Source organism: Mercenaria mercenaria, chromosome 19 (genome assembly GCF_021730395.1).
Source record: "Mercenaria mercenaria strain notata chromosome 19, MADL_Memer_1, whole genome shotgun sequence".
NCBI lineage: Eukaryota > Metazoa > Mollusca > Bivalvia > Venerida > Veneridae > Mercenaria > Mercenaria mercenaria.
Window position 1 is genome coordinate 22,268,777 of NC_069379.1, and position 26,759 is coordinate 22,295,535.

At 37.6% G+C, this 26,759-nt stretch overlaps 1 protein-coding gene across 1 annotated transcript; it reads left to right on the forward strand.

Annotated features, from left to right (window-relative positions):
* Window positions 1-26,759, forward strand: LOC123542345 (testis-expressed protein 9-like). The gene is made up of 12 exons (XM_045328152.2): window positions 1-155; window positions 2,176-2,291; window positions 5,989-6,052; window positions 10,025-10,092; window positions 11,954-12,014; window positions 12,557-12,669; window positions 16,106-16,287; window positions 16,560-16,642; window positions 20,855-21,028; window positions 21,817-21,951; window positions 24,468-24,602; window positions 25,695-26,759. The coding sequence occupies exons 1-12, from the start codon at window positions 126-128 to the stop codon at window positions 25,767-25,769; spliced, it is 1,236 nt and encodes a 411-aa protein (XP_045184087.2). The 5' UTR covers window positions 1-125; the 3' UTR covers window positions 25,770-26,759.

Genomic DNA, 26,759 nt, shown 5'->3' on the forward strand with positions numbered 1-26,759 from the left:
ACAATTACTTACGCACGTATTTATTTCAAAATGGAAAGTTTATTGATTCTCGCACCACGCAATGTTTTACGACATCAATGTTTACTGCCGTAAGTCAACATTGCTAGTTTCGGCAAAAATTGGAAATGAGTGAACAACAAAAACGCGTAAATTCGGTAGTGAATTATTATTATTACTAATTTGAGTATTTATTACTTGATTTATATTTGGTTTTAATGGTTTCTCTCTTTAGATATCTTGGGTACCAATATAATGTAGGTGTTGAATGATAATATTGATAAATTCGTACCAAGTTATATTGATAAATTCGTACCAAGTTAGTTCATACCTTCATTGTCAATGAATGAAAATACATAAATTATGAGATATAACAGAACTTTAAATTTGTCATCCCCTCTGAATGTTATAAATCATATCTAAGTTGCAGATGCTACAGTCTGTGATATTAGTGGTTGTCCGATTGGCCGGGATAACCATTTTTTTGGTTTCGTACAACTTCTTTTAGAATGTTTTCTTGCCAGATGGACAAGTAAGAATTTCCAGAAAATTTTCGTCAAACTACACACAAAATTATCGATGTAATGCATGAGAAAACACCGACGCACTGTCTCAAACGGCAATTACCCCCCTCTCGTAAGTGATTGTAACATGTACCTGCATGCGTCTGTCGGCTTGCGCATACACGTTGAGGGACGCCAGTTGTTATTGCTTCTGTTCTAGTTGTTGACGTTTTCGCTGAAGCATGTACAAAATGTAAACATGTTTCATTGGATAAAATATGAGGGGGCTCAGGCCCGGATCCAGAAATATTTGAATAGGGGGGCACCAGTTTTGAACTAAGGCAACATCGGCTAGGCACATAGCACTGATTGGGGGTAGGTATAGGTGAGGGCCTTCCGCTTGTGTTAAGTGGGGGCTGGAGGGGAGGGCAGAGGTCTCTCCTTTTCGAAAAACAGGTATGAGATGGTGGCCCCTGGTGCATTTTTAGCTCAACTGTTCGAAGAATAAGTGAATAACTTGAAACTTAAAGCACTTATTTACCATCATAGTCTACACCAGGAGAAACAAACCCCATAACTCTGATTTGAATTTTGACAGAGTTATGTCCCTTTTTAACTTGGAATTTCTTTTTACTGGCAAAGCTCTAATTCAGAATCAAGCACTGAGAAAAGTCGAGCGCGTTGTCTTAGGGACAGCTCTTGTTTTTAATTGCAATAGGTAATACCTTCCTGTTACACCCACACTCAGCACTATGCATCTTAACGATGATGCCTTTGTTATCAGCTTGTATCCCTTATAAACATTTCTAGATCCAGGCCTGCAAAGTTTCTTTTCATTTCATGTCTTTTCAGTAGTTTTAACAACACATTAAGCCTGTGTTTTGTCATGCTTAACCTCAAGACATCAGCATATTTTGATGATATGTCAGCGCAACATTAAGATGTGACAGTGTTCAGGCATAATAGTAAACTTGGAATTTCTTTTCAAGACATAACCTTTTTATAGAGAATAATTGAGCATTGTAACTAATGGGAAACCAATCTTGTATCTAGGTATATAATAGATATGTTTACTTTGACATGATGTTCTTGTATACATTAACTTTTGAAGGAAAAAAACGTCGGTTTTCCCATAGTAAACTGAATTGTCTTTTACCCTGATCCCAAAAATCAAAGAATTAAGTGAACAAGTTAGTCATACCATGTTTTTTTTCCCTCAGACTGTGAAAAGATCTTACCTTTTGTTTTCTGAAAACGACTCTTCTTAAAATTGTGAAGTATTAGAATTGATTTTGTTATGTTCAAAATTGTTGATATGATGTTTGTATGCCATTACTTCTATGTTACATTATACTTATTCAGTTCCTTCTTTATTTCATATAGACAATTAAATCTTAAGACATCATTTTCAGTTCTTAAGAGCATTTCAATGATATGAAAACCTGATATAGCCTTATATAGTCTTCTCACCCAAAATGAACAGATATTGAGAATGTTTTGTTACATGCAAGAAAAATGATTTAGAATTTTAAAAAATCCAATTTTTTTGTGCTTTTATAGTAGTGTAATCTACATTGAGAGTTCTTGCAAATCCAAGAATTTAAGTATACTTAGGATATATAAGACTGGAAGTTATAAAATATGTTAAGATCAACTTGTTTGTTGTTATTTTTAGGGTCGTCCAGGATCAAATTTAAGTGGAGCTGGAAGACGGTCAGCAACGGGAAGTGTGAAAAATGAGGGTGACAGTCAGAGTGTACGTAACCTGGCAAGCCGTGAGGAGGAGTACAAGTATGCTTATCTCCCTTTGAAATCTTTCTTTTCTGTTGTCAGACTTGTGACTATTTAAGCATGTGATACTTTATAACAGTTGAAATAACAACCTATATTGTATCTAGCTCACATCTAGAACTCTTTCTTTGCAGCGGTGAGTCTATTTATCACCTGGTGAAGGTGGAGGGATATTATTTTATCATTCGAAAGTAAATAAAACAAAATACTTAACGATTTATCATTATTATTCAGTAAGAATCATGTTAAACATTACATCATATGACATTTATCACCAGGGGTAACAAGTAATGTAGATAATAACATTATTATGGTAAGTTTGGAGGTTTAAGGCCACTTAATGTTTGGACAAGGAGTGCCGGAGCAACTGTCCAAACACAGTCGGTCGAGAAGAACCAGCGAGCCTGAATGAGTAAAATCGAAGTGCGGATCGAAGCAAATTTTTGTCCATAAAAACGAGTAACGAGACTGCAATATTATGACAGTGAGTGCCGAAGCAACTGTCCAAGCCTGCAATATTATGACAGTCAGGGAGTGCCGAAGCAACTGTCCGACATAAATAGCAAAATAAGCCAATGGCAAAACCTGTTGCGAATAAGGCAAGCTATCATTGGAATCCATGGGCAAAGACGCAAATTTACTTGAAACCAGTCAAGTAAAAAAACTTGGCAAGTGCAACAATAAACTACGCAAACTAGGCCAATATGGCAAGTGCAACAGTAAACTAAGTAAGCTAGGATTGCCAGATCACTTGGACAAAACCTAGAAACGCAAACAGAATTGCAGGCTTACAGTCAAAATTTATCTAACCGCGATTCAAATTACGCTGTGTATTATTACTATAAATACGTCAGTCGAATAGGCCCCCAAACCGACGGGAATGAGGCCAAGGCCCCAACATCGATTCAGGAGAAAATTCGACAGACAGATACCATACAATATCAAATAATAAAATAATTTTGTGTATAAGCAGTGAATTTTGCTGGCTCGCACGTTCAACCCTCGACCGATAGAATTTTTACGATAAGTGACAGTGTTATATGACAATAGAGTAATTTACTGAAAAGAATTGACAATCATCTTTTATATTCAGTTTCTCAAAGACTATTATGAACAGTTATTACACATCAGTTATAGAATCCTTATGCAAACATTCATCACAAAGAATGCAATTACAAAAAGTGTTCACATCCATAGATATACATGTCTACAGACTGTATAAGTTATAGCAAACAACTTCCCACAAATACTGTCCTGAATGTCCTTCCTAATAACAATTCAACAAACACAATATAAAGTTCACTAATGTGCAAAGCACTATAGACGTTTATTATTTAGTATTTTACACTTATCACAGTTTCTGAAGTGATGAGAATGTCTGAATGTCTACAACTTCATGAGTGACAGATCGTTCACTTGATACCTCTTGTCTGGTAAATGATGTTGCCATTTCCGCATATTAGCAAGAAGACTCTGAAAAATACATTAAAACACAGCAGAGCAGAGCAAAGAAAGAATCATTATATAATTAAATTTATGTATAAATATGATGTCTAAATGAAAAATCGTAGCAAAACAACGATTTGTAAACAATTTTGGGTGGGTGGGATGGGAAATCGAGCTTTTAGCAGAGTAGTTTATCTTCGATGTTGAATCGAGAAAGAGAAATTTGCATGGACTTTTGGTGCTTATATACCGTTGGTAGAACTGATACCCGGCTTAATGATAGCATGCTGGCTAGAAACCATGCATAACGGACGATAATATCCGAAGATCACCAGTTGCCTAGTGATCATGACGTAACTGCATAGCAACGGTGTTGACAGCTTTTTCTTGCAAAATAAAGTAAATTATTTGCAGAAGAAAATAATTTCTATTAATTCGGCTTTGTCCATCCCAAATTGAAAATGCTTATTATTCAAAAAGTATTTTAGCTAGAATCACCAAACCTCACGTAATTATTATTAAGCACCTGACCTTTGCTTACGTATAGTGTTAATCCCCTTGCTCAAGTAAAAACAGAGTTTTTCCCTTTGATTGGTAGAAAGAAATTGAGCAGTATCCAGTGTTCACCTAACATGGTCATAGTGTTTAGGGGCCGAGTTGGTAAGGTTGCGGACTTCGCATCACTTGCCGTTTGTGAATGTGGGTTCGAGTCACGCTTGAGGTGTAGAATTCTTCATGTGAGGAAGCCATTCAATGTTGGTGGGTGGTTTTACCATGGTGCTTAGTCTGCTTGTGATGAAATGATACCCAGAGGGGCACATAGGGTCTTCCTGTCTCTGGAGTTATCCAATGTTCACCAAACTTCTTTATGGACGTAATGTATCAGCCAGATGTTATTTGTTCTCCAAAGGTGTTCACAATATTTAGGGACATTATAAATTATATCGTGAACAAACTCAATGACCAGCTGGATAGTCTCAGCCGATACTTAAAAATAAGAAAATTAACATATCCTGTTTAATAACAGGCAGGCAGAGTCCATAAAAGTTGAACAGTTCTTATCTCATACTCATCAAACTTAGTAAGAAAGTTTATGAGCATATTATCCTGGCCAAGTTCGATAACTAGCCAGATAGTCCTTGCTGCTCCGTCCATTGAATTATTCTATGTTGAGAAAATTAACAACTAGTATGGTCAAGGGAGTATTTTAAAAGTAAAAGGTAGTTTGCTATAGCTGGTATATATTGTTACAGTTTGGCAATCTTTTTTTATACGCCTGTCTCTGCAAGAGCGGGGCATATTATATGAACACCCTTGGCGTGTGGCAGGCGAACGGCGTCCAAAGCATGTCCACTCTCTAAGTCAAACAGTTTTCATCCGATCTTCACCAAACTTGCTGACAATGTTTGTGGGCATAATATCTCAGCCAAATTTGATAACCAGCCAAATCGCCCCAGGCACTCTTGGATTATGGCCCTTGAATTACTCGAAAAACTGCGAATTTAGCCTTGTCCACTATCTAAGTCAAACATTTTTCATCTGATCTTCGCCAAACTTGCTGACAATGTTTGTGGGCATAATATCTCGGCCAGGTTTGATAACCAGCCAAATCGCCCCAGGCACTCTTGGATTATGGCCCTTGAATTACTCGAAAAACTGCCAATTTAGCCTTGTCCACTATCTAAGTCAAACAGTTTTCATCCGGTTTTCACTAAACTGTCTGACAATGTTTCTGGGCATAATATTTCGGCCAAGTGCGATAATCAGCCAAATCACCCTGGGCACTCTTGGATTATGGCCCTTGAACTAGACCAAGTTCGATGACGGGCCTATTTTGTGACAGTCTGGCACTCTTGTTTATATTGAATTTTTGAGATAAATTGTTAAAATCTGTGATCACAAAAAAGGACAACTAGTTTTCATATGATACTTGTCAGGTTGAGTAGTGCATCTATTTTCTAGGCTACATTTAAACGGAGAAAATGATTTAGATACTAATTGAAAATAATATACTTTAGATGTCACAATTAAACAAAGTGGCTATATTTTTTCTGATTATGAGTTTACTTAGCATCTCTAACACAGATGTTCTCTGGGAGCTTATTTACTGACAAACCAGTATCTAAGCATATTGGTTTGATCTAAACAAGATGTTTATGAACACTTAAAGATAGATCAGGAGAGGTGTAGCTATAAAAATTTATTTGGGCGAGTCTGATATTAAAACTTTCGATGACTTTTTTCACTACAGAAAGTTGAATGCAGAGTTGGAAGCAAAAACAGCCAATCTGGTGAGAGAAGCTGAAGATGTTCTGGTAAGTGATATGGTATACAACCCTCTTACTAGAAACATGCTGTCTGTGAAATAGTTGGAGACTGTATGTTACAAAAATGCATGAAAGTTTTTCTTGGGAAGTATAATATTGCTATTCAGTCATAAACATACAATATTACTGCTGGCAATACATTTTTAGCTTGACTATTCTTCGAATAGTCAAGCTATTCTACTCACCCTGGTGTCAGCGTCACACCTTGGTTAAGTTTTTGCATGCAAGTACATACAGCTATCATTTAAAGGCATATAGCTTTGAAACTTATTTTTTCTTTTTCTAGGTCACTTACCAACCTCTCTGGGTCAAGTCCCATAACTCTGACATGTATTTTGAGCAAATTATGCCCCCTTTTGGACTTAGAAAATCCTGGTTAAAGTTTTGCGTGCAAGTACATACAGATATTACTAAAAGGCATATAGATTTGAAACTTATTATTTCCTTTTCTAGATCAATTACCAACCTCACTGGGTCAAGTCCCATAACTCTGACATGTATTTTGGGCAAATTATGCCCCCTTTTGGACTTAGAAAATTCTGGTTAAAATTTTACATGCAAGTTACTATCTCCAAAAGTAATGCAGATATTGAATTGAAACTTCACATGTGCCTTCGGAGTTATAAAACTAGTTGATAGCAGCAAGTCCCATAACTCTGATATGTATTTTGGTCAAATTATGTCCCCTTTTGAACTTAGAACTCTTTTGACATTTAACCTTTTTGGGTAATATTTTCCTGTTTCTGGGACAATATTTCAAATAGTCAAGCTTGGCTGTCTTACGGACAGCTCTTGTTCTGCAAAAAATTGCATCATCACACAGTATCTATTTCAAATAAGTTGGGTTAACCTTGTTTTGTTTATGTAGTAGAACTGTAATACAACATGGTCCATGCAGCTTTTGATATCTGTTAGAGATTAGGTGAATTAAGCAGCTGTTGTTGGAGGTTCAGGGTTCAGAAGTGTGGTTTCACCAGTTGGTCATTGACGTTCAGGGGTGTGGTATCACCTGTGTGATGTTGCATATCTGGTTTCAAGAATGTGGTATCACCAAGGATAAATTAAGGGTTCAAGAGAGTGGAATGACCAATGTGTTGTTGAAATTCAAGGGTCAAGAGTGTTGTATTACCAATGTGTTGTTGAAGTTCAAGGTTCAAGAGTGTAATGTATCACCAATGTGATGTTGAAGTTGAAGGTTCAAGAGTGTTATGCCACCAGTGTGATGTTGAAGTTGAAGGTCCAAGAGTGTTGTGTCACCAGTGTGATGTTGAAGTTGAAGGTCCAAGAGTGTTGTGCCACCAGTGTGATGTTGAAGTTAAAGGTTCATTTGTGTTGTGCCACCAATGTGATGTTGAAATTCAAGGTTCATGAGTGTTGTGCCACCAATGTGATGTTGAAGTTCAAGGTTCAAGAGTGTTGTGCCACCAATGTGATGCTGAAGTTCAAGGTTCATGAGTGTTGTGCCACCAATGTGATGCTGAAGTTCAAGGTTCATGAGTGTTGTGTCACCAGTGTGATGCTGAAGTTCAAGGTTCAAGAGTGTTGTGGCACCAGTGTGATGTTGAAGTTCAAGGTTCAAGAGTGTTGTGGCACCAGTGTGATGTTGAAGTTGAAGGTTCAAGAGTGTTGTGGCACCAGTGTGATGTTGAAGTTCAAGGTTCATGAGTGTTGTGCCACCAGTGTGATGTTGAAGTTCAAGGTTCAAGAGTGTTGTGTCACCAGTGTGATGTTGAAGTTCAATGTTCATGAGTGTTGTGCCACCAGTGTGATGTTGAAGTTGAATGTTCAAGAGTGTTGTGCCACCAGTGTGATGTTGAAGTTCAAGGTTCATGAGTGTTGTGCCACCAGTGTGATGTTGAAGTTCAAGGTTCAAGAGTGTTGTGCCACCAGTGTGATGTTGAAGTTGAAGGTTCAAGAGTGTTGTGTCACCAATGTGATGTTGAAGTTCAAGGTTCAAGAGTGTTGTGCCACCAGTGTGATGTTGAAGCTGAAGGTTCAAGAGTGTTGTGTCACCAGTGTGATGTTGAAGTTGAAGGTTCAAGAGTGTTGTGTCACCAATGTGATGTTCAAGTTGAAGGTTCTGGAGTGTTGTGCCACCAATGTGATGTTGAAGTTGAAGGTTCATTTGTGTTGTGCCACCAATATGATGTTGAAGTTGAAGGTTCAAGAGTGTTGTGCCACCAGTGTGATGTTGAAGTTGAAGGTTCAAGAGTGTTGTGCCACCAATGTGATGTTGAAGTTGAATGTTCAAGAGTGTTGTGCCACCAATGTGATGTTGAAGTTGAAGGTTCAAGAGTGTTGTGTCACCAATGTGATGTTGAAGTTGAAGGTTCAGGAGTGTTGTGTCACCAATGTGATGTTGAAGTTCAAGGTTCAAGAGTGTTGTGTCACCTATGTGATGTTGAAGTTCAAGGTTCAAGAGTGTTGTGTCACCTATGTAATGTTGAAGTTCAAGGTTCATAAGTGTGATGTGTTGGTGTGCTCAGTCTTCATGAGACATTGATGTAGACAGCTTGATGTAACCAGCAGTCTGTTGCTGAAGTTCATCAGGTGGCAGTTGTTGAAGTTCAGAATTCAAGGTGTGGTATCGAAGTTTAGGGTTCAATAGTGTGGTATGACCTATGTGTTGTTGAAGTTCTGGGTACGGTAGTGTAGTAGTCACTGTGTGTTTTTGAAGTTCTGGAAGTTCAGGGTTCAAGCATGTAGTATTCACAATGTGATGTTGAATGTTTGATATAGAGTAAGGGTCTGTCCACTAATGCCATGCAGTGTTCTTTGTAAAAGAGAAGGAAATCAAGTGTCTGTTTGTGATGTTTTTTAACATATCACTATAAGTGGTATCAGTTTGGGCCCGGCATATAAGCATAGTGATCATTCTTTCTTCAGCTGATAAACAGGTCATGATTCCAAATAATGTCTCCACAAAAGAAACTGTACCTTCCACACAGACTACAAATATTATTACAAAATCCGTTGAAGAAATTAGCTGTTTATTGGATTATGAGGAAACCCCTTGAAAACCAAGGAATACCAAAGGAACTTGCAGATCATACATAGCACAGAAAAGTAGATACCATGGAGAAAACAACTAAAACAGTATGACATTAAACATGGATCAGCAGTTCTGGCTACCATAAAATCCCCTTAAAACTCCAAGTATATACTGTTCTAGTATTTTTTGTGGTTTTTGTTGGGACAGTGACTGAGCTGTGCATTTCAAACAGCCATCTCAGCTATTACTACATACTCGTTTCTAGTTCCCGTTAAGTTACAATGGTACTGGAAAGGTCAATATTTTTCCATACATTGACGCCTGAATTTCGTATTTGGTGCATGATGTAATTTAATGTGTGTTGTTGCATTAATTCTTTTATTTAGTTCAGTATTGTCAATCTTATTCAGGCTGTTGAACAAATTCATAATATATACATTACATTTATACATGTAGACATGTATGTAATAGAAAGGTTACCGGTATTATCTTTCATTGGGAAATATCCACTTATTCTTTAGTGGAAGAATATTGCGCTCCTAAAGTTGCACAGTATTTCCGCTGCAGAACTCATGCATATTTCCAGATACAAAGCTAATAACCTATTATTACACAGAAATGTAGACTTGATTATGTCAGTATTGTCTGACTATTCTCAAACAAGTCAAGGTTAGCTCCCTTCTTCCTCAAATTTGTAGTTTTCATTGTTTGTATTGTTTGGACTTGGGAACAGTGTGTAAATCATACAGAAGTCCTTTGCCAGAAAGAATCTGTAAACTTGTGGTATTGTGTCGTCAACAAAAAACCACAGTAAATAACAGTGGATATTGGATTATGAGTTGGTGGTATGAACAAACATTATAACTGTGAAGGCACAGTTTTGAATCAGATATTGGTAGAGATCTGTATAATGTTTATGTTCAATATTATTGTAATTGACTAATTGTATGAACTCATTTTGATTTCAGAAAGGTCAGGATTCAATATTGAATGAACCAAAACTGCTGGAAAAGATTAATACAGATGAATTCCTCAAGTAAGAATATTAATTTGACTATTACGAGAATACTGAAAGCTGATCTACTCGTCCAAGATTCAGCATAGACATTGGTGTCACACCTTGGCTAAAGTTTTATATGCAAGATCAAGTTCTAACTGCATTGTATGTAATGTACTGAAACTTCACACAGGCTTTCTAGAAATCAAACCTACTGAAATAAATAGGCAAAATAACTTTTGGTTGAATTAAATGCAAAATTATGGCCCTTTTCTGACTTAGAAAATTCAGTGAAAGTTTTGCGTGCAACTAACTTCCAAGCTGTATCTCAGTCAGAAGTAAATGTATTGAATTGAAACTTTACACAAGGCTTCCTAGTCATCAAACCTACTATAACAACTATGTAAGATAACTCTGGCTTGAAATTAATGCAAGTTATGGTCCTTTCTTGACTTAGCTATCTTAGGTACAAGTGCATGTATTGGATTGCATTTATAAATGCTTCCCAGTCATCAGACATACTAAGTTAACCAAGCTGAGTAACTCTTGATTTGGTTAATACAAGTTATGATCCACTTTTGACTTGAAAATAAGTTAAACTTTTGCATGAAAATGATAGCTTGTAGAAGTATGTAACAAATACGCATTTTTATGCCCCCGAAGGGAGGCATATAGTTTTTGAACCGTCTGTCTGTCTGTCGGTCTGTCAGTCTGTCAGTCTGTCGGTCTGTCTGCAATTTTCGTGTCCGGTCCATATCTTTGTCATCGATGGATGGATTTTCAAATAACTTGGCATGAATGTGTACCACAGTAAGACGACGTGCAGTGCGCAAGACCCAGGTCCGTAGCTCAAAGGTCAAGGTCACACTTAGACGTTAAAGGATAGTGCATTGATGGGCGTGTCCGGTCCATATCTTTGTCATCGATGGATGGATTTTCAAATAACTTGGCATGAATGTGTACCACAGTAAGACGACGTGCAGTGCGCAAGACCCAGGTCCGTAGCTCAAAGGTCAAGGTCACACTTAGACGTTAAAGGATAGTGCATTGATGGGCGTGTCCGGTCCCATATCTTTGTCATCGATGGATGGATTTTCAAATAACTTGGCATGAATGTGTACCACAGTAAGACGACATGCAGTGCGCAAGACCCAGGTCCGTAGCTCAAAGGTCAAGGTCACACTTAGACGTTAAAGGATAGTGCATTGATGGGCGTGTCCGGTCCATATCTTTGTCATCGATGGATGGATTTTCAAATAACTTGGCATGAATGTGTACCACAGTAAGACGACGTGTCACACGCAAGACCCAGGTCCGTAGCTCAAAGGTCAAGGTCACACTTAGACGTTAAAGATCATTTTTCATGATAGTGCATTGATGGGCATGTCCGGTCCATATCTTTGTCATTCATGCATGGATTTTAAAATAACTATGCATGAATGTGTGACACAGTAAGACGATGTGTCGCGCGCAAGACCCAGCTCTGTAGGTCAAAGGTCCTAAACTCTAACATCGGCCATAAATATTCATTCAAAGTGCCATCGGGGGCATGTGTCATCCTACGGAGACAGCTCTTGTTTTTTTTTTTAAATTACTAGGAAATTGTACAGCTTGAGATTTGAAAGTGGTCACAGACCAAGGACCCAAGACCGGTATTCATTATAAATCCAAGTCTGCAGTTTAGACTTGTACTTCTGAAGTTCACTTCAACAATAGTTGTGATAATGAATCTATGTAGCTTGAGCTTTGCAGAGGTTTGTAGTTACTTTCATACAAAATCTTGTATAATGTTGATGTTGATGAATATTGTCCATTTACTTGCTTTTATCAAGAAATGAACATGAAAGTTAGTCAACTCAAAGTGAATGAGTAACGTTAAAAATGTCAGTGTGTATTTCAGAGCCTTTGATGATGATTATGTGTCAGCCAATGAAAACAGGCCAAGCAGTTCACAATCTAAGGTAAGTGAACGATTCTCAAAATAGATCAATCAGTGGTTAATCAAAGATAGGTGGTATTATACCCCTAGATATGAAGTATAATAGGTCTATATTTGAGTAATTGACATCTACCATTCAGTCAGTTTGTTGGTCAGTTTTCCTTTTCTTTCGCTTAGCTCAATAGGGAGAGCGTGGATCGCGAGGTCGCGAGTTTGATCCACGGGCGGGGTGTATGTTCTCCGTGACGATTTGATAAAAGACGTCTGACATCATTTGACATCTGCCTCTGATTCATGTGGGGAAGCTGGCAGTTACTTGCGGAGAACAGGTTTGTACTGGTACAGATTTTCATAGTACAATGAAGTACACACACAGTCCAGATCTCTAGGTCCAAGGTCAAAGTCACATTTGAATAATTATATCAGTGGTCAAACAATTTTATTTAGTTTTCCACTAATAGATGATCGACAATAAAAAATTTAGATAAGACAGTTTTTCTTGTTATGAACAATGTGTAAAATATCACAGATATCTCCTATCAATGTTATGTTATATGCATTCAGCCAACTTCAGCACGACCACTGTCAGCAGCTAAATCAACAAACCAGTCTAGAGCACAGTCAAGAAACAACCAGTCACGACCACAGTCTACTAACAAAAAGCCTACCTCTGCAAAGTAAGTAGAACTTCTGGTATATAATGGAGTACAAAAAACAACCAGTCAAGTCCTATATATGGATTTTTTTACACCTTGCATGCTGAAGAACCAGGGAAGCTTCTGGAATTGGAGCATCTTCTGTATCTTGCATTATCCTCCCACTAAAAATTACTAACAGTTTTCTGGAGTGGTCAGCCATTTGTGTCTATAAAATAAGCTTACACACATGCATGCTCTCACACTATGGCTGTATGGAAAACTTTCAAAATCTTCTCTGAAATCAATTACTTTATTCAATTTTAAATTCACTTTGCACAAATGTTTTTTAGGTGATCATTACCAACTTCCCTCAGATCATTCTTTAGTTTAAAAAAACATGGCCACCAGTACATGCGGCAGGTTTTCTCTGTGTATTATTTGTAAACATAAAGCCTTCCTTTTAGGAACTGCTGGCCATGGGCAGTGTAACTTAAATAAAATATTTTTAATGAGGACACTCTACGAAGAGTGTTCAGATTAATTTAATTAGTCAAAAAATGGCCACCATAGGGTGTGGTCAATTTTCCTTGTATGTATTGCATATGTATAGTGTTTATTATGTATTTAGGGGAAACTTATAAAAAGCTTCTTGCCCAATTTCACACATATTTCCCTTGCCTGACACTTTAAAGCAGACTGTGAAGTTAGGTGATAAATTTTGGATAAATTTTGAAAGACATGAAAGAACAAGAAATATCAGTAAAACTGATAGATGCTCCCCAAAATTTGCACTCATTTCATCGTATAATGAAGAAAATATGCGACCTCCTCTTGAGAGCGAAGCGTCCTATGAATATTTGCTGAATTCCAGGCAGTGGTTGCTGACAAATACTCCTGACTATGATGGAGCTATAGACTAATATTGAATAATCAAAGGGCAATAAATCAGTGAAAAATTATCCAGCTGAAACACGAAGATAATATGCATATCTCCTTTAGTAAAGCTTCCTATGAAGTATTGCTAAATTCCAACCAGTGCTGAGAAATACTTCGGACAAGAATTGTATTATAATATACTACTGTTGAATAATCAAAGGGCAATATCTTGTAATAAAATCATCCTGCTGAAACAAGAAGATAAAATGTGCATTTCCTCTTGATGATGAAGCTTCCTATGAAGTATGGCTAAATTCCAACCAGTGGTTGCTGAGAAATACTCCGGACAAGAATTGTACTATAGTATACTACTGTTGAATAATCAAAGGGCAATAACTCAATGAAAAATCATCCGAAAGGAACACAAAGACAATATATGCATCTCCTCTAGAGAGTGAAGCTTCATATATTTGTGGGACCAGAATTGTACTATAGTATCCTACTATTGAATAAACAAACTGCAATAACTCTGTGAAAAATCATCCGACTGGAACACAAAGACAAAAGTTAATGCACATAGTGAAGCTTCCTATGAAGTTTCTCTAAATTCCATCCAGTGGTTGAGAAATATTCCGGACAAGAAATGCGGGATGGTCGGACAGAGAAAGCGGGTTTGGGGGGCATAATATTTTTTTTAACAGCTCAAAATCTTACACTTGTGAACACTATCATGTTATACATTTTCACTTGCTGCTATGCAATTTGTGATGAAATTGTATCAGGTGTTTACTTGGTGAAACTGAAAGATATTTTGAACTTACACTGAAACAGAAAATATCTAAAAATAATTTATATATTTTTTGACCAGTTTTGTCTTTGAATGCTGAGCAAGCAGTTCAAGTGAATTGTGTCTAATTTCTTGGGAGAAACTTTTCAAGGATGTCGGTGAATGATTCTAGAATGTGCTAAATATACTGAACAAAACTATTACACAATTGGATATTTTGCTGTTAATTCAAATTAGAGAGATATTGTCAAGTATTTTGTTCAGTATCATTTGTTTGTTGACTTCATTTTTATTGTATATTTATCCATGTAACATCATTTAAGAAAATAAGTTAGACATTATTGTTGCAGAGAGTCTTTTTCAGTATATACAGAATGTAGTCAGCATCATTTCTTTTATACTAGAGTTTAACTAAAATCATTTGGTTTAGAGGGAGCCTCTGTGACCAAGTGATTAGGCCCCCATGACCAAGTGGTTAGGCCCCCATGACCAAGTGATTAGGCCCCCATGACCAAGTGATTAGGCCCCCATGACCAAGTGATTAGGCCCCCAAGACCAAGTGATTAGGCCCCCATGACCAAGTGATTAGGCCCCCATGACCAAGTGATTAGGCCCCCATGACCAAGTGATTAGGCCCCATGACCAAGTGTTAGGCCCCAAGACCAAGTGATTAGGCCCCCATGACCAAGTGATTAGGCCCCCATGACCAAGTGATTAGGCCCCATGACCAAGTGTTAGGCCCCATGACCAAGTGATTAGGCCCCCATGACCAAGTGATTAGGCCCCATGACAAGTGTTAGGCCCCCATGACCAAGTGATTAGGCCCCCATGACCAAGTGATTAGGCCCCCATGACCAAGTGATTAGGCCCCCATGACCAAGTGATTAGGCCCCCATGACCAAGTGATTAGGCCCCCATGACCAAGTGGTTAGGCCCCCATGACCAAGTGGTTAGGCCCCCATGACCAAGTGGTTAGGCCCCCATGACCAAGTGATTAGGCCCCCATGACCAAGTGATTAGGCCCCCATGACCAAGTGATTAGGCCCCCATGACCAAGTGATTAGGCCCCCATGACCAAGTGATTAGGCCCCCATGACCAAGTGATTAGGCCCCCATGACCAAGTGATTAGGCCCCATGACAAGTGATTAGGCCCCCATGACCAAGTGATTAGGCCCCCATGACCAAGTGTTAGGCCCCCATGACCAAGTGGTTAGGCCCCCATGACCAAGTGGTTAGGCCCCCATGACCAAGTGATTAGGCCCCCATGACAAGTGATTAGCCCCATGACAAGTGATTAGGCCCCCATGACCAAGTGATTAGGCCCCATGACCAAGTGATTAGCCCCCATGACCAAGTGATTAGGCCCCCATGACCAAGTGATTAGGCCCCCATGACCAAGTGATTAGGCCCCCATGACCAAGTGGTTACGGTCACTGACTTTAAATCATTTGCCCCTCACCTATGTGGGTTCGAGCCTCACTGGAGGTGTAGAATTCTTCATGTGAAGAAGCCATCCAGCTGGCTTACGGAAGGTTGGTAGTTCTACCTATGTGCCCGCCCATAATGAAATAATGCATGGAGGGGCACCCAAGGTCTCCATCCACTATCAAAAGCTGGAAAAGTTGCCATATGACCTGATTTGTGTTGGTGCAACATTAAACCCAACAGACGCAAAAAACATTTGGATGAGACTGAAATACTTACTAAAACTATTCCATTTTTGGTACAAATATAGAGATATTATTATATAACATTGCAGACTGCCATGATTCTGTATAATGATAGTATGGTTCATATATTCTCACTTTCAGGGCAAGGTTAAAATCTGGAAGAAGTAACATAGATGATGTGGCTGTTGTGGACGATGCGTTTCTAACAGAATACAAGGATTTCTCATTACAGAATGTTGTAGACAATATGGAAGGTGTAGATATATCCGAGGATGATATCCAAGATGATGTATTACCAAGTGCTGCACAAGATATGGGCTCAGGTAATGCACACTATCCCTTCATATACCAAGCCAATGTTCATTTCTTGATAGCAATTCTGTTTTGCATACAGTCTCCTGTGTGTTTCCTTTTTAACTACAGAGCTGACCGGTTAGGAATTAGAAAGAAGTATAATGATTCTGTCACCATATTCAACTACAGTTAAACTTCATTCTCTGGAACTCGGATCATTCGAGCATGGCCCTTTGCTCGACTTCCTCGTCATGTCCCAGAAATCATGAAGAAAATGAAAGTATATTATTTATTTTCACAGAGGCCCAGATAAGATTTTTGAAAGCAAAACTAAGAGTTATGCAGGAAGAGATGGATAGGCTCGGTCAGGAGATCAGTAAAAAGGTAATTAAACATTTTATTTCTGTTGTATGATAGATCTGTTAGCACTGATTTGCAGATACACAGGAAGGATATTGTAAGTCTGAATTTGCTGACATGGGAGGGGTATGTGGGACTCAAAGGGGGTCCAAGGTAAAGTCCTGATAGTGGCGAAAAAAAAAGTTTTTTGGAACTAAGTTGTTTTATATCTTGACTTGTGAAAAGAGATATGAGAAGTTTCATTTTTTAACAAATTTCATGTACAAGAGAGTTTATCCAAGATTAGAAAGTGAAGGACAGCTAGATTAGAGAAGCATTCAGAAGTCAAGCTTGTTTGAAAAAGTTTCTACCTGTAGCGTAGTACTAAATTATGGTGTACTATTTGGGTTGAAACTCTTCTTCTCTACTTCAAAGTATATGTGCGGACGTGAAGTATACCTTTGACCTAAATGGTACACCATAGATAAATGCATTTCAAATAAATAACAGTCGCATTAGGAGTTAAGATGAAGCTAAACAATAAGTTAACAGCATTAAACAAACATTTTACCTCAGAAATTGATGAAGATTCCCTTGCAAACCTGTATATTGATAGGTACACACCTGATTAGGTCAAATAGGTGCGAAAATAGAGTAAAATCATATTGTTTTGTCTGTGTAATATTTTTCACATTAAGTTAATTAAACTGCTGTTATTTTATCATTGACTACCTGTACAACAAGAGCTGTCCATAAGACAGCACGCTCCACTATTCGGGGATTTGACAGTAAAATAAATATATGTCTGAATAAGAGACCTCTACTTTAAAAGGAAGATACACCAAGGGGCATAATTCCATCAAATACACAAATTTGAGTTATTAGGATTGTTACAACACATGCAGATGATGATGATAAAGATACTGGTATTTTGAGTTTCAAGTCATTATCTTATATAGTACCAAATTTATGTATGGAAAACGAAGTTTGTAAAAAATTTAAGTATAAAAGGGGCATAATTCGGTCAAAAATACAAATCAGAGTTATGGGGATTGTTACCACACATGCAGATGATGATGATAAAGATACGTTAAGTTTCAGGTCAGAGACCACCAATTCAAAATAGTACAGGGAACTTACTGGGAATGAAGTAAGTGTATACCTGGGAATAAGGTAACGTCTGTGCATTCTGATTGGTCAGTCATGTAAACAAACCCAGGAAGTGATTATTTTTTCAAAATTGATATTTTTTCACTGCATTTACAGTATTTTATCATACATTTTGACAAAGTTTGCTACATTTTATGTGTATTGAAAAAAAGTTTTATCAAACGAATTTCTCCCACCATGTCAATTATGTAAACAGGGGGTCATCTCATTCACACAAAAATTACTTAAATAAAGTATCACTATTCATATGTTTTTCGTCCAATATTTTGGTAGAACTAAGATAGTTCTTGAAAAACTTGTAATTAGATATACATGTTTCGATGTATGGAAGGCCGTACACGCCATAATGTTACAATGTAAGTCTATGGGAAAACAATTGGTGGTCTCTAACCTATAATAGAGCTAAAACATGACTTTCGTCGGAAGCCATCACAGGTAATGTAAATGGCCACAAATCTGTTGTAATTGATGTAGAAAGACGTTTTTGTGCAAAAATAAGCGTGAAATTTGATCTTTTTTTAAAATTTTGGCCTCTTTTTTTTAACAGGTGTGCCCATTTTTATCTGAGCTTTTGGGCCAAAAAGGATCATTTTTATCTCTGTAATGTTAGAGAAAGATCAAAATTATTAGACCTTATTTCTATTTTTTACGGAATGAATCGTATTTCAACTTCCAAGGCAAATCAAATGCAGATAACTGAAATTTTCACGAAAAAATGCAACCTGACGACGACAGGGACTGAGTCTGGGCATATAAATCGACAGGGGGTGACCTCAGTAAACTGTCCATATCTTCCTTAAAACTGAACATTTCTTGATGAAACTTTGTAAGGCATTTGGTATTGGATCATGTTTCACAATATCACTGTAAAATTGGAAAACGTGATACGAAACATTCATCTATAGGTCAGAGACCACCGATTCAAAAAAGTACAGGGAACTTACTGGGAATGAGGTAAGTGTATACCTGGGAATAAGGTAACGTCTGTGCGTTCTGATTGGTCAGTCATGTAAACAAACCCAGGAAGGGATTATTTTTTCAAAATTGATATTTTTTCACTGCATTTACAGTATTTTATCATACATTTTGACAAAATTTGCTACATTTTATGTGTATTGAAAAAAAGTTTTATCAAACAAATTTCTCCCGCCATGTCAATAATGTAAACAGGGGGTCATCTCATTCACACGAAAATTACTTAAATAAAGTATCACTATTCATATGTTTTTCGTCTGATATTTTGGTAGAACTAAGATAGTTCTTGAAAAACTTGTAATTAGATATACATGTTTCGATGTATGGAAGGCCGTACACGCCATAATGTTACAATGTAAGTCTATGGGAAAACAATTGGTGGTCTCTAACCTTCAAGTCTTTATCTTTTATTGCATTAAAGTAGTATCCAGAAAGCGAAGATTGCAAAAAAGTTTAAGTACAAAAGAGGCATAATTCTGTCAAAAACACAATTAGAGTTATGGGGTATGTAGCCACACATGCAGATGACTATAAACAAATACTTTTAATTTCAAGTCATTATCTTTTAAAGTACCAAAGATATGTCTATAAACGAAGCTTTCGAAAAAAATTAACATGAAAATAATTCTAACTCCTTGGTGACCTTGACCTTGGGTATAATGGGCCCAGCCCCTACACATACTTTGTTTGTATGCTGGACAATGTTTATGTGAACTTACAGTATGATATAAGCAAAAGTAACAAAGATATGACAGAAAAACAAAGGTTGTCGAAAAACTTTAACCTTAAAAATAACCTAAGTATAAGACCTTGGTGACCTTGACCTTGGGTATAATGGGCCCAGTCCCTATACATTCTTTGTTTGTATGCTGGACAATGTTTATGTAAAGTTACAGTTAGATATAAGCAATAGTAACAAAGATATGACAGAAAAACAAAGGTTGCCAAAAAACTTTAACCTTAAAAATAACCTGATTATAACAGCTTGGTGACCTTGACCTTGGGTATAATGGGCTCAGCCCCTGCACATATATTGTTTGTATACTGGACAATGTTTATGTGAAGTTACAGTAAGATATAAGCAATAGTAACAAAGGTATGACAGAAAAACAAAGGTTGCCGAAAAACCTTAACCTTAAAAATGACCTAAGTATAACAGCTTGGTGACCTTGACCTTGGGTATAATGGGCTCAGCCCCTACACATGTATTGTTTGTATACTGGACAATGTTTATGTGAAGTTACAGTAAGATATAAGCAATATTATTATTATTATTATACCAGATTTCTATAGCGCCCTTTTCATGATCAATTTCATGTTCAAAGGCGCTTTATATAGTTCAAATGCAGCCACACAGGGCACATAATTCATCCACTACTAGTACAGACACAGAGCGATCTGACCAGAGGGACAGAGTGAGACAAAACCCCCACGACAGAGAGATCAGAAATCAGATACAGGCTTGTCCGGCTAACTTAGCCTAGCTCGTTGCGAATAAACAGCCTGGTTCTTTAACGTGCCCAGTGTATAGCACTGATACACGCAAGGATTGCCTGGGTTCCTGACCAGTACACCTCTAGTTGGGTGGGAGACACTGAAAAGCGTTTCTGAAAATTCCCAAGTAGCTGCCGGGGATCGAACCCCCGACCTCAGGATTGGAAGGCCAGTGTGCAAACCACTGAGCTATCCGTCCAGTAGTAACAAAGATATGACAGAAAAACAAAGGTTGCCGAAAAACTTTAACCAAGAAGGGTTACGACGCCGCCAACGCCGGGGCGAGTAGTATAGCCCCTCTATTCTCCGAATAGTGGAGCTAAAAATCAGAGTATCCAGTCATGATGACTTTGGATTTTATAAGTTTGGAAGAGTTTTAGAGGTAACCTAAGGTAGATATTTAGGGTAAAGTGGTGTTGTTATAAACACTGTCATATGACTTGTGTGCACTTTTCAAGAATTAGAAGTTCTCAGTAGTGAATAACTGACAATAAAATATTTTGTAATGAAGAGCTCCCTTAAAACAAATTTTGCAAAGTCCGATTTTAGGTGTTTTAAATTTGTACAAAAATCTGTAAACAACTAAAGAAATGACTGTGACTATTAACTATATTACAGGAGGAAGAGAACAGCAGTTTGTCCGTGCATGTGAAAGAACTAGAAGATGAGAGAGGACGACTGACAAGAACAAATGCTGCACAAACTCAACAGATTGATAAATTTAAAAAGATAGCTGATGATAGTAAAACTAAAACTGAAAGTTTAGAAACTCAGCTCTCCTCTACAAGAAAGGTAAATAATGTCTCTGATAAGTTATATTGATAAGTATAAATGATCTTTTTTGTCAAATTTGTCAATGTTTGATTATAAAAGCAGTTAACTTTTGAATAAAAGCATATTTGATGATATTATGAAACCTTTATTGATTATGAGGCATTAAATTTTTCAGGAGTTAGTGATGCGAACAAAATTTTTATAAACAAATGAAATTTCCACATTTCAGTCATTTTGTAGGTCATGAGTTCACAACTTTTTAGCTTAAACCACAATATTTGATGCCTGCAAAATTAAATGTTTTCAGAATTTGTTGTAAACTTGCATCAGATCTTTTAATGATGAAAAATGGGTCCCTGCTACCTGACATTCAATAGGTCTTCACACGTTATATCAAAGTGATGTGTAAGATATGTTAAAAACGTGTCTTGTAAAGTAAGGTCCAGATGATGTCCACTTGTACCTTACTATTGTGTTGTATGCTAGTGTCATTGAATCCTGAGCAATATGTACATTCATTTAGGATAGTGTCATTGAATTCTGACCAATAAGTACATAAACTGAATTCTGAAGGCAGGGCTGTTAGGTGATGAGTTGAAGCCTTGGCAAAAACTTGAGGATTGGTAAATATTGCCAACAGAAATTTGTTATAACGCTGTATAACAGTATAAGCAGATGTGACATTTTTTGATACTATAAAGTAAGACAAATACACGGCTGAGTATTGGTATGTATACAGCATGAAGCATTGGTTCCATTATTTTAAGTTATATACCCCGGTAAGCAGTATTGTTGATGCTTTTCAGGAACTTGAGCAGATGAAACGAAATCAGAAACAGCAAGCAACAACACAGGGTGCTACAGAAGTCAGGCTGAACAGGGCACTGGAGGAAATAGAGAAATATAAGGAACAGTTGTCGAGATCTAAAACATCCTCAAGGGTATGTAGGAAAAAGACAAAAACAAAAAACAGTTATCTAGATCTGCAACGCCCTCCGGTGTTTGTAGGGAATCCTGTGAGTCACTGTATTGCTTCCATTGAGTCGCTGTATTGTTATTTGTGAGTAACTCTATATTGCTTCCAGTGAGTCACAGTATTGCTTCTAGTGAGTCACTGTATTGCTTCCAGTGAGTCACAGTATTGCTTCCAGTGAGTCACAGTATTGCTTCTAGTGAGTCACAGTATTGCTTCCAGTGAGTCACTGTATTGCTTCTAGTGAATCACAGTATTGCTTCTAGTGAGTCACAGTATTGCTAGATAGTGAGTCACAGCATTGTTTCTAGTGAGTGACAGTATTGCTTCTAGTGAGTCACTGTATTACTTCCATTGAGTCTCTGTATTGTTATTTGTGAGTAACTCTATATTGCTTCCAGTGAGTCACAGTATTGCTTCTAGTGAATCACAGTATTGCTTCTAGTGAGTCACAGTATTGCTTCTAGTGAGTCACAGTATTGCTTCTAGTGAGTTACTATATTGCCTTAAGTGTGTTCCTGTATTGCTTCTAGTGAGTCTCTGTATTGCTATGAGTGAATTCCTTTATTGCTTCAATGAGTCACTGTATTGCTATGAGTGAGTCAATGTATTACTATAGGTGAACACATTGCTACCAGTGAGTCACTGAATTGCTATGAGTGAGGGCCTGTATTGCTACCGGTGAGTCAGTGAATTGCTATGAGTGAGTTCCTGTATTGCTTCCATTGAGTCACGTATTGCTGCGAGTGAGTTCCTGTGTTGCTTCCAGTGAGTCACGTATTGCTGCGAGTGAGTTCCTGTGTTGCTTCCATTGAGTCACGTATTGCTGCGAGTGAGTTCCTGTGTTGCTTCCATTGAGTCACGTATTGCTGCGAGTGAGTTCCTGTGTTGCTTCCATTGAGTCACGTATTGCTGCGAGTGAGTTCCTGTGTTGCTTCCATTGAGTCACGTATTGCTGCGAGTGAGTTCCTGTGTTGCTTCCATTGAGTCACGTATTGCTGCGAGTGAGTTCCTGTGTTGCTTCCATGAGTCACGTATTGCTGCGAGTGAGTTCCTGTGTTGCTTCCATTGAGTCACGTATTGCTGCGAGTGAGTTCCTGTGTTGCTTCCAGTGAGTCACGTATTGCTGCGAGTGAGTTCCTGTGTTGCTTCCAGTGAGTCACGTATTGCTGCGAGTGAGTTCCTGTGTTGCTTCCAGTGAGTCACCATATTGCTGTGAGTGAGTTCCTGTGTTGCTTCCAGTGAGTCACTGTATTGCAGTGAGTGAGTTCCTGTGCTACCATTGAGATCTGCAAATGTCAGTTTCTTTTTAGCTGTCTATTTGAAAAAATGTACAAGTATTGTGTCATTTATTGTGGCATCAGCATAGGTTAAGATTTTGATGAGTTCCCATTTCTCAACATGTGAGCTATAGCTTGAAGCTTGTTTACTATCATTGTTGTATGTACAGTGAAGCAGGAACCATAATTCTCCTTAGCTATAGCTTTGAAATTTGCAGACTTGATAATCATCATTAGTGAGTATGTGCAAGACATGTCCTTGCTTGCAATTTGTCAGAATTAGTCCCTTTCAACATGAATTTCATGGTAGATTCTAGTTTTGTCTTCTTGAATACTCTTTGAGCAATGCTGTTGAACTTGCTAACTTGTTTTCTCAGTAGAGTACATTGGCCATGAGCCATAACTCTGATTTGCATTGCACTCAAGCAGAGCACTTGTATTGCTCGAGTGAGTCTCTGTGTTGCTTCCAGTGAGTCACCGTATTGCTGCGAGTGAGTTTCTGTGTTGCTTCCAGTGAGTCACCGTATTGCTGCGAGTGAGTTCCTGTGTTGCTTCCAGTGAGTCACCGTATTGCTGCGAGTGAGTTCCTGTGTTGCTTCCAGTGAGTCACTGTATTGCAGTGAGTGAGTTCCTGTGCTACCAGTAAATCTGCAAATGATAAGTTTATTTTTAGCTGATCTGATTTTTGAAAAAAACAAATGTACAAGGTATTGTTGTCACTTTATTGTCGGCATCAGCATAGGTTAAGATTTTTGATGAGGTCCACATTTTCTCAAAAACAATGTGAGCTATAGCTTTGAAGCTTGTTTACTATCATTTGATGTGTATGTACAGTAAGCCAGGAACCATAATTCTCACTTAGCTATAGCTTTGAAACTTTGCAGACTTGATAATCATCATTAGGTGAGTATGTTGGGCAAGAGCCATGTCTCTTGCTTGCAATTTGTCAGAATTATGTCCCTTTTCATACATGAATTTCATGGTTAAAATTTTAGTTTTGGTCCATTTTACTTGAATACTCTTTGAGCAATAGCTTTGAAACTTTGCTAACTTGTTTATCATCATTAGGAGAGTACATAGGCCAAGAGCCATAACTCTGGTTTGCATTTTGCACCCACAGACAGAGCACTTGATATGAAAAATGTAACCTCTTGAAACAATAGTCATATATGAAGTATAAGAAAACATTCATATCTTACTGTAGGAGACAGCGGACCATGAAAAGCGCAAGGTAGATCAGCTGCTTGCAGACAACAAGCGACTGGAGAAACAGAAGAATGAGTTGATGGCAGGTTTCAAGAAACAGCTGAAATTGATTGATATTTTGAAGAGACAAAAGGTGTGTTTTTACTTGAAAAAAATGTAATGCTAGTAGCAAAGCCTGTATGTTCAAATTCAGGATATAATGGGTATTTATAATTAAGAACTGAATTTTCATTAGTGGTACATGGGTATTTTTGAAGTACATGGGCATGCTTAAATTGTGTCAGTTTTTACACTTTCCCTAATGAGTAGGTCACCAGCCAGTCCCTTGGGATACATTGGTACACTTGCCCTAATGAGTAGGTCACCAGCCAGTCCCTTGGGATACATTGGTACACTTGCCCTAACGAGTAGGTCACCAGCCAGTCCCTTGGGATACATTGGTACACTTGCCCTAATGAGTAGGTCACCAGCCAGTCCCTTGGGATACATTGGTACACTAACTTGCCCTAATGAGTAGGACACCAGCCAGTCCCTTGGGATACATTGGTACACTTACACTAATGAGCTAGGGCACCAGCCTGTCCATTAGGATACATTGGTACACTTGCTCCAATAACATCAGCTAGTCTCTAGGGATACATTGGTACACTTGCCCCAATGATCATGGGCACCAGCCAGTCATTTGGGAGACATTGGTACATTTGCCCTAATGAGCTAGGGCACCAGCCATTCCTTGGGATAAATTGGTACACTTGCCCTAATGAGCTAGGGCACCAGCCAGTCCCTTGAGATTCATTGTTACACTTGCCCTAATGAGCTAGGGCATCACTCAGTCCCTTGGGATACATTGGTACACTTGCCTTAATGAGCTAGGGCACCAGCCAGTCTCTTGGAATACTGGAGATATTTATCATGAAAGAACATTGTTTTATCCCTACATTAAAGGTTGACAAGTAAGTTTGATTTAACTTCGAACATTTTGAATACAATAACCTCCCATTTTATGGTATAGCATTGTCAGAACTAGCATTATCAGAACTAGCATTAACAAGAACATGATTGTGGGCATCTTTTGTACTTAAGTTAGGGAAAGTTATATTCTGGCTCATGTTTGAGTTTGGTGTATTTGTGTAGGCGATGTATATAAAACCTATAGAAAGTAAATGAATTTCACAGAAAATCTGTATGAACATGTATATTGATGTGCTATGTTATTGTTTTACAGATGCATGTAGAGGCAGCCAAGATGCTGGCCTTCTCAGAGGAAGAGTTTGTCAAAGCTTTGGAATGGGGAAGTTAAATCATTATTGGAACTCACTGTTAGCTGTGTTAGTGCCCCCTCAACCAGGCGGCAGCTGGATAACCTGACCATCTTTCAACACAATGAATCTTACAGAAAAGTTATTGAATCTGTTAAAACTACAATATCTATTGATATATTTAGATATTTGTAAAATGACATCAGGACTCCAAGCACAGATTAAGAACAAAGGTGTTAATATCCAGTTGATAAATCCGTCCTAGTGGTTAACCAAAACATAATGGCTTAGGTGCAAGTAGATCTGTGTGCTATTCTGTGATAATATGTGATATTCCTTTATTTAAACACTCTGTTAGTGACTGTTGTAGATTGATTTTAAAAGCTGAAATGTGGACTGATAAAGAAGAGCTGAACTGTGGATTGATCATCATCATAAGCTAAAATATGGATTAATTAAGATCATAAGTTGAAGTATGATTGATAAACATGATAAGTTAAAAAATGGATAGATATTATGTCATAAGCTGAAATATGGATTGATAAATGTCATTAGTTGAAATATGTTTAAGCTAAAATATGGATTGGTGAACATAATCAGATGAAATATGGAGAGAAAAATATACTTAATCAAAATATAGATTGATAAATGTCATAAGCTGAAATATGAGTTGATTAGCATACATAGAAAAATATGAATTGTAAAATGTAACTAGTTGAAGTATGTATTGGTAATGTCATAAGCAGAAATACAGGTTGATAAACATCATATAAGATGAAATATGGATTCATACTTGATCCTCATTAACTGAAATATGGATTGATAAATCTCATTAGCTGAAATATTGGTAAACCATATTTCTGAAATTTGAATTGATTGATCACTAATCAATAAACTTTCCAGTGAATAAATCAAATCTGTTTCAGGAAAGAAAGATTTGATAATTGCACGTATTGTTAGAAATATGGATTGATAACCTTAAGTTAGAATGAGAGTAAATGAATCTGAAAATAAATGAATTTTAAGTTGTA

Excerpts from the sequence above, each read along its gene's own strand:
- LOC123542345 (XM_045328152.2), top strand. The coding sequence starts at position 126 with ATGAGTGAACAACAAAAACGCGTAAATTCG. Across the intron at positions 21,029-21,816 it reads AGCTCTCCTCTACAAGAAAG|GAACTTGAGCAGATGAAACG; the intron begins GTAAATAATGTC and ends GATGCTTTTCAG. Across the intron at positions 24,603-25,694 it reads ATATTTTGAAGAGACAAAAG|ATGCATGTAGAGGCAGCCAA; the intron begins GTGTGTTTTTAC and ends ATTGTTTTACAG.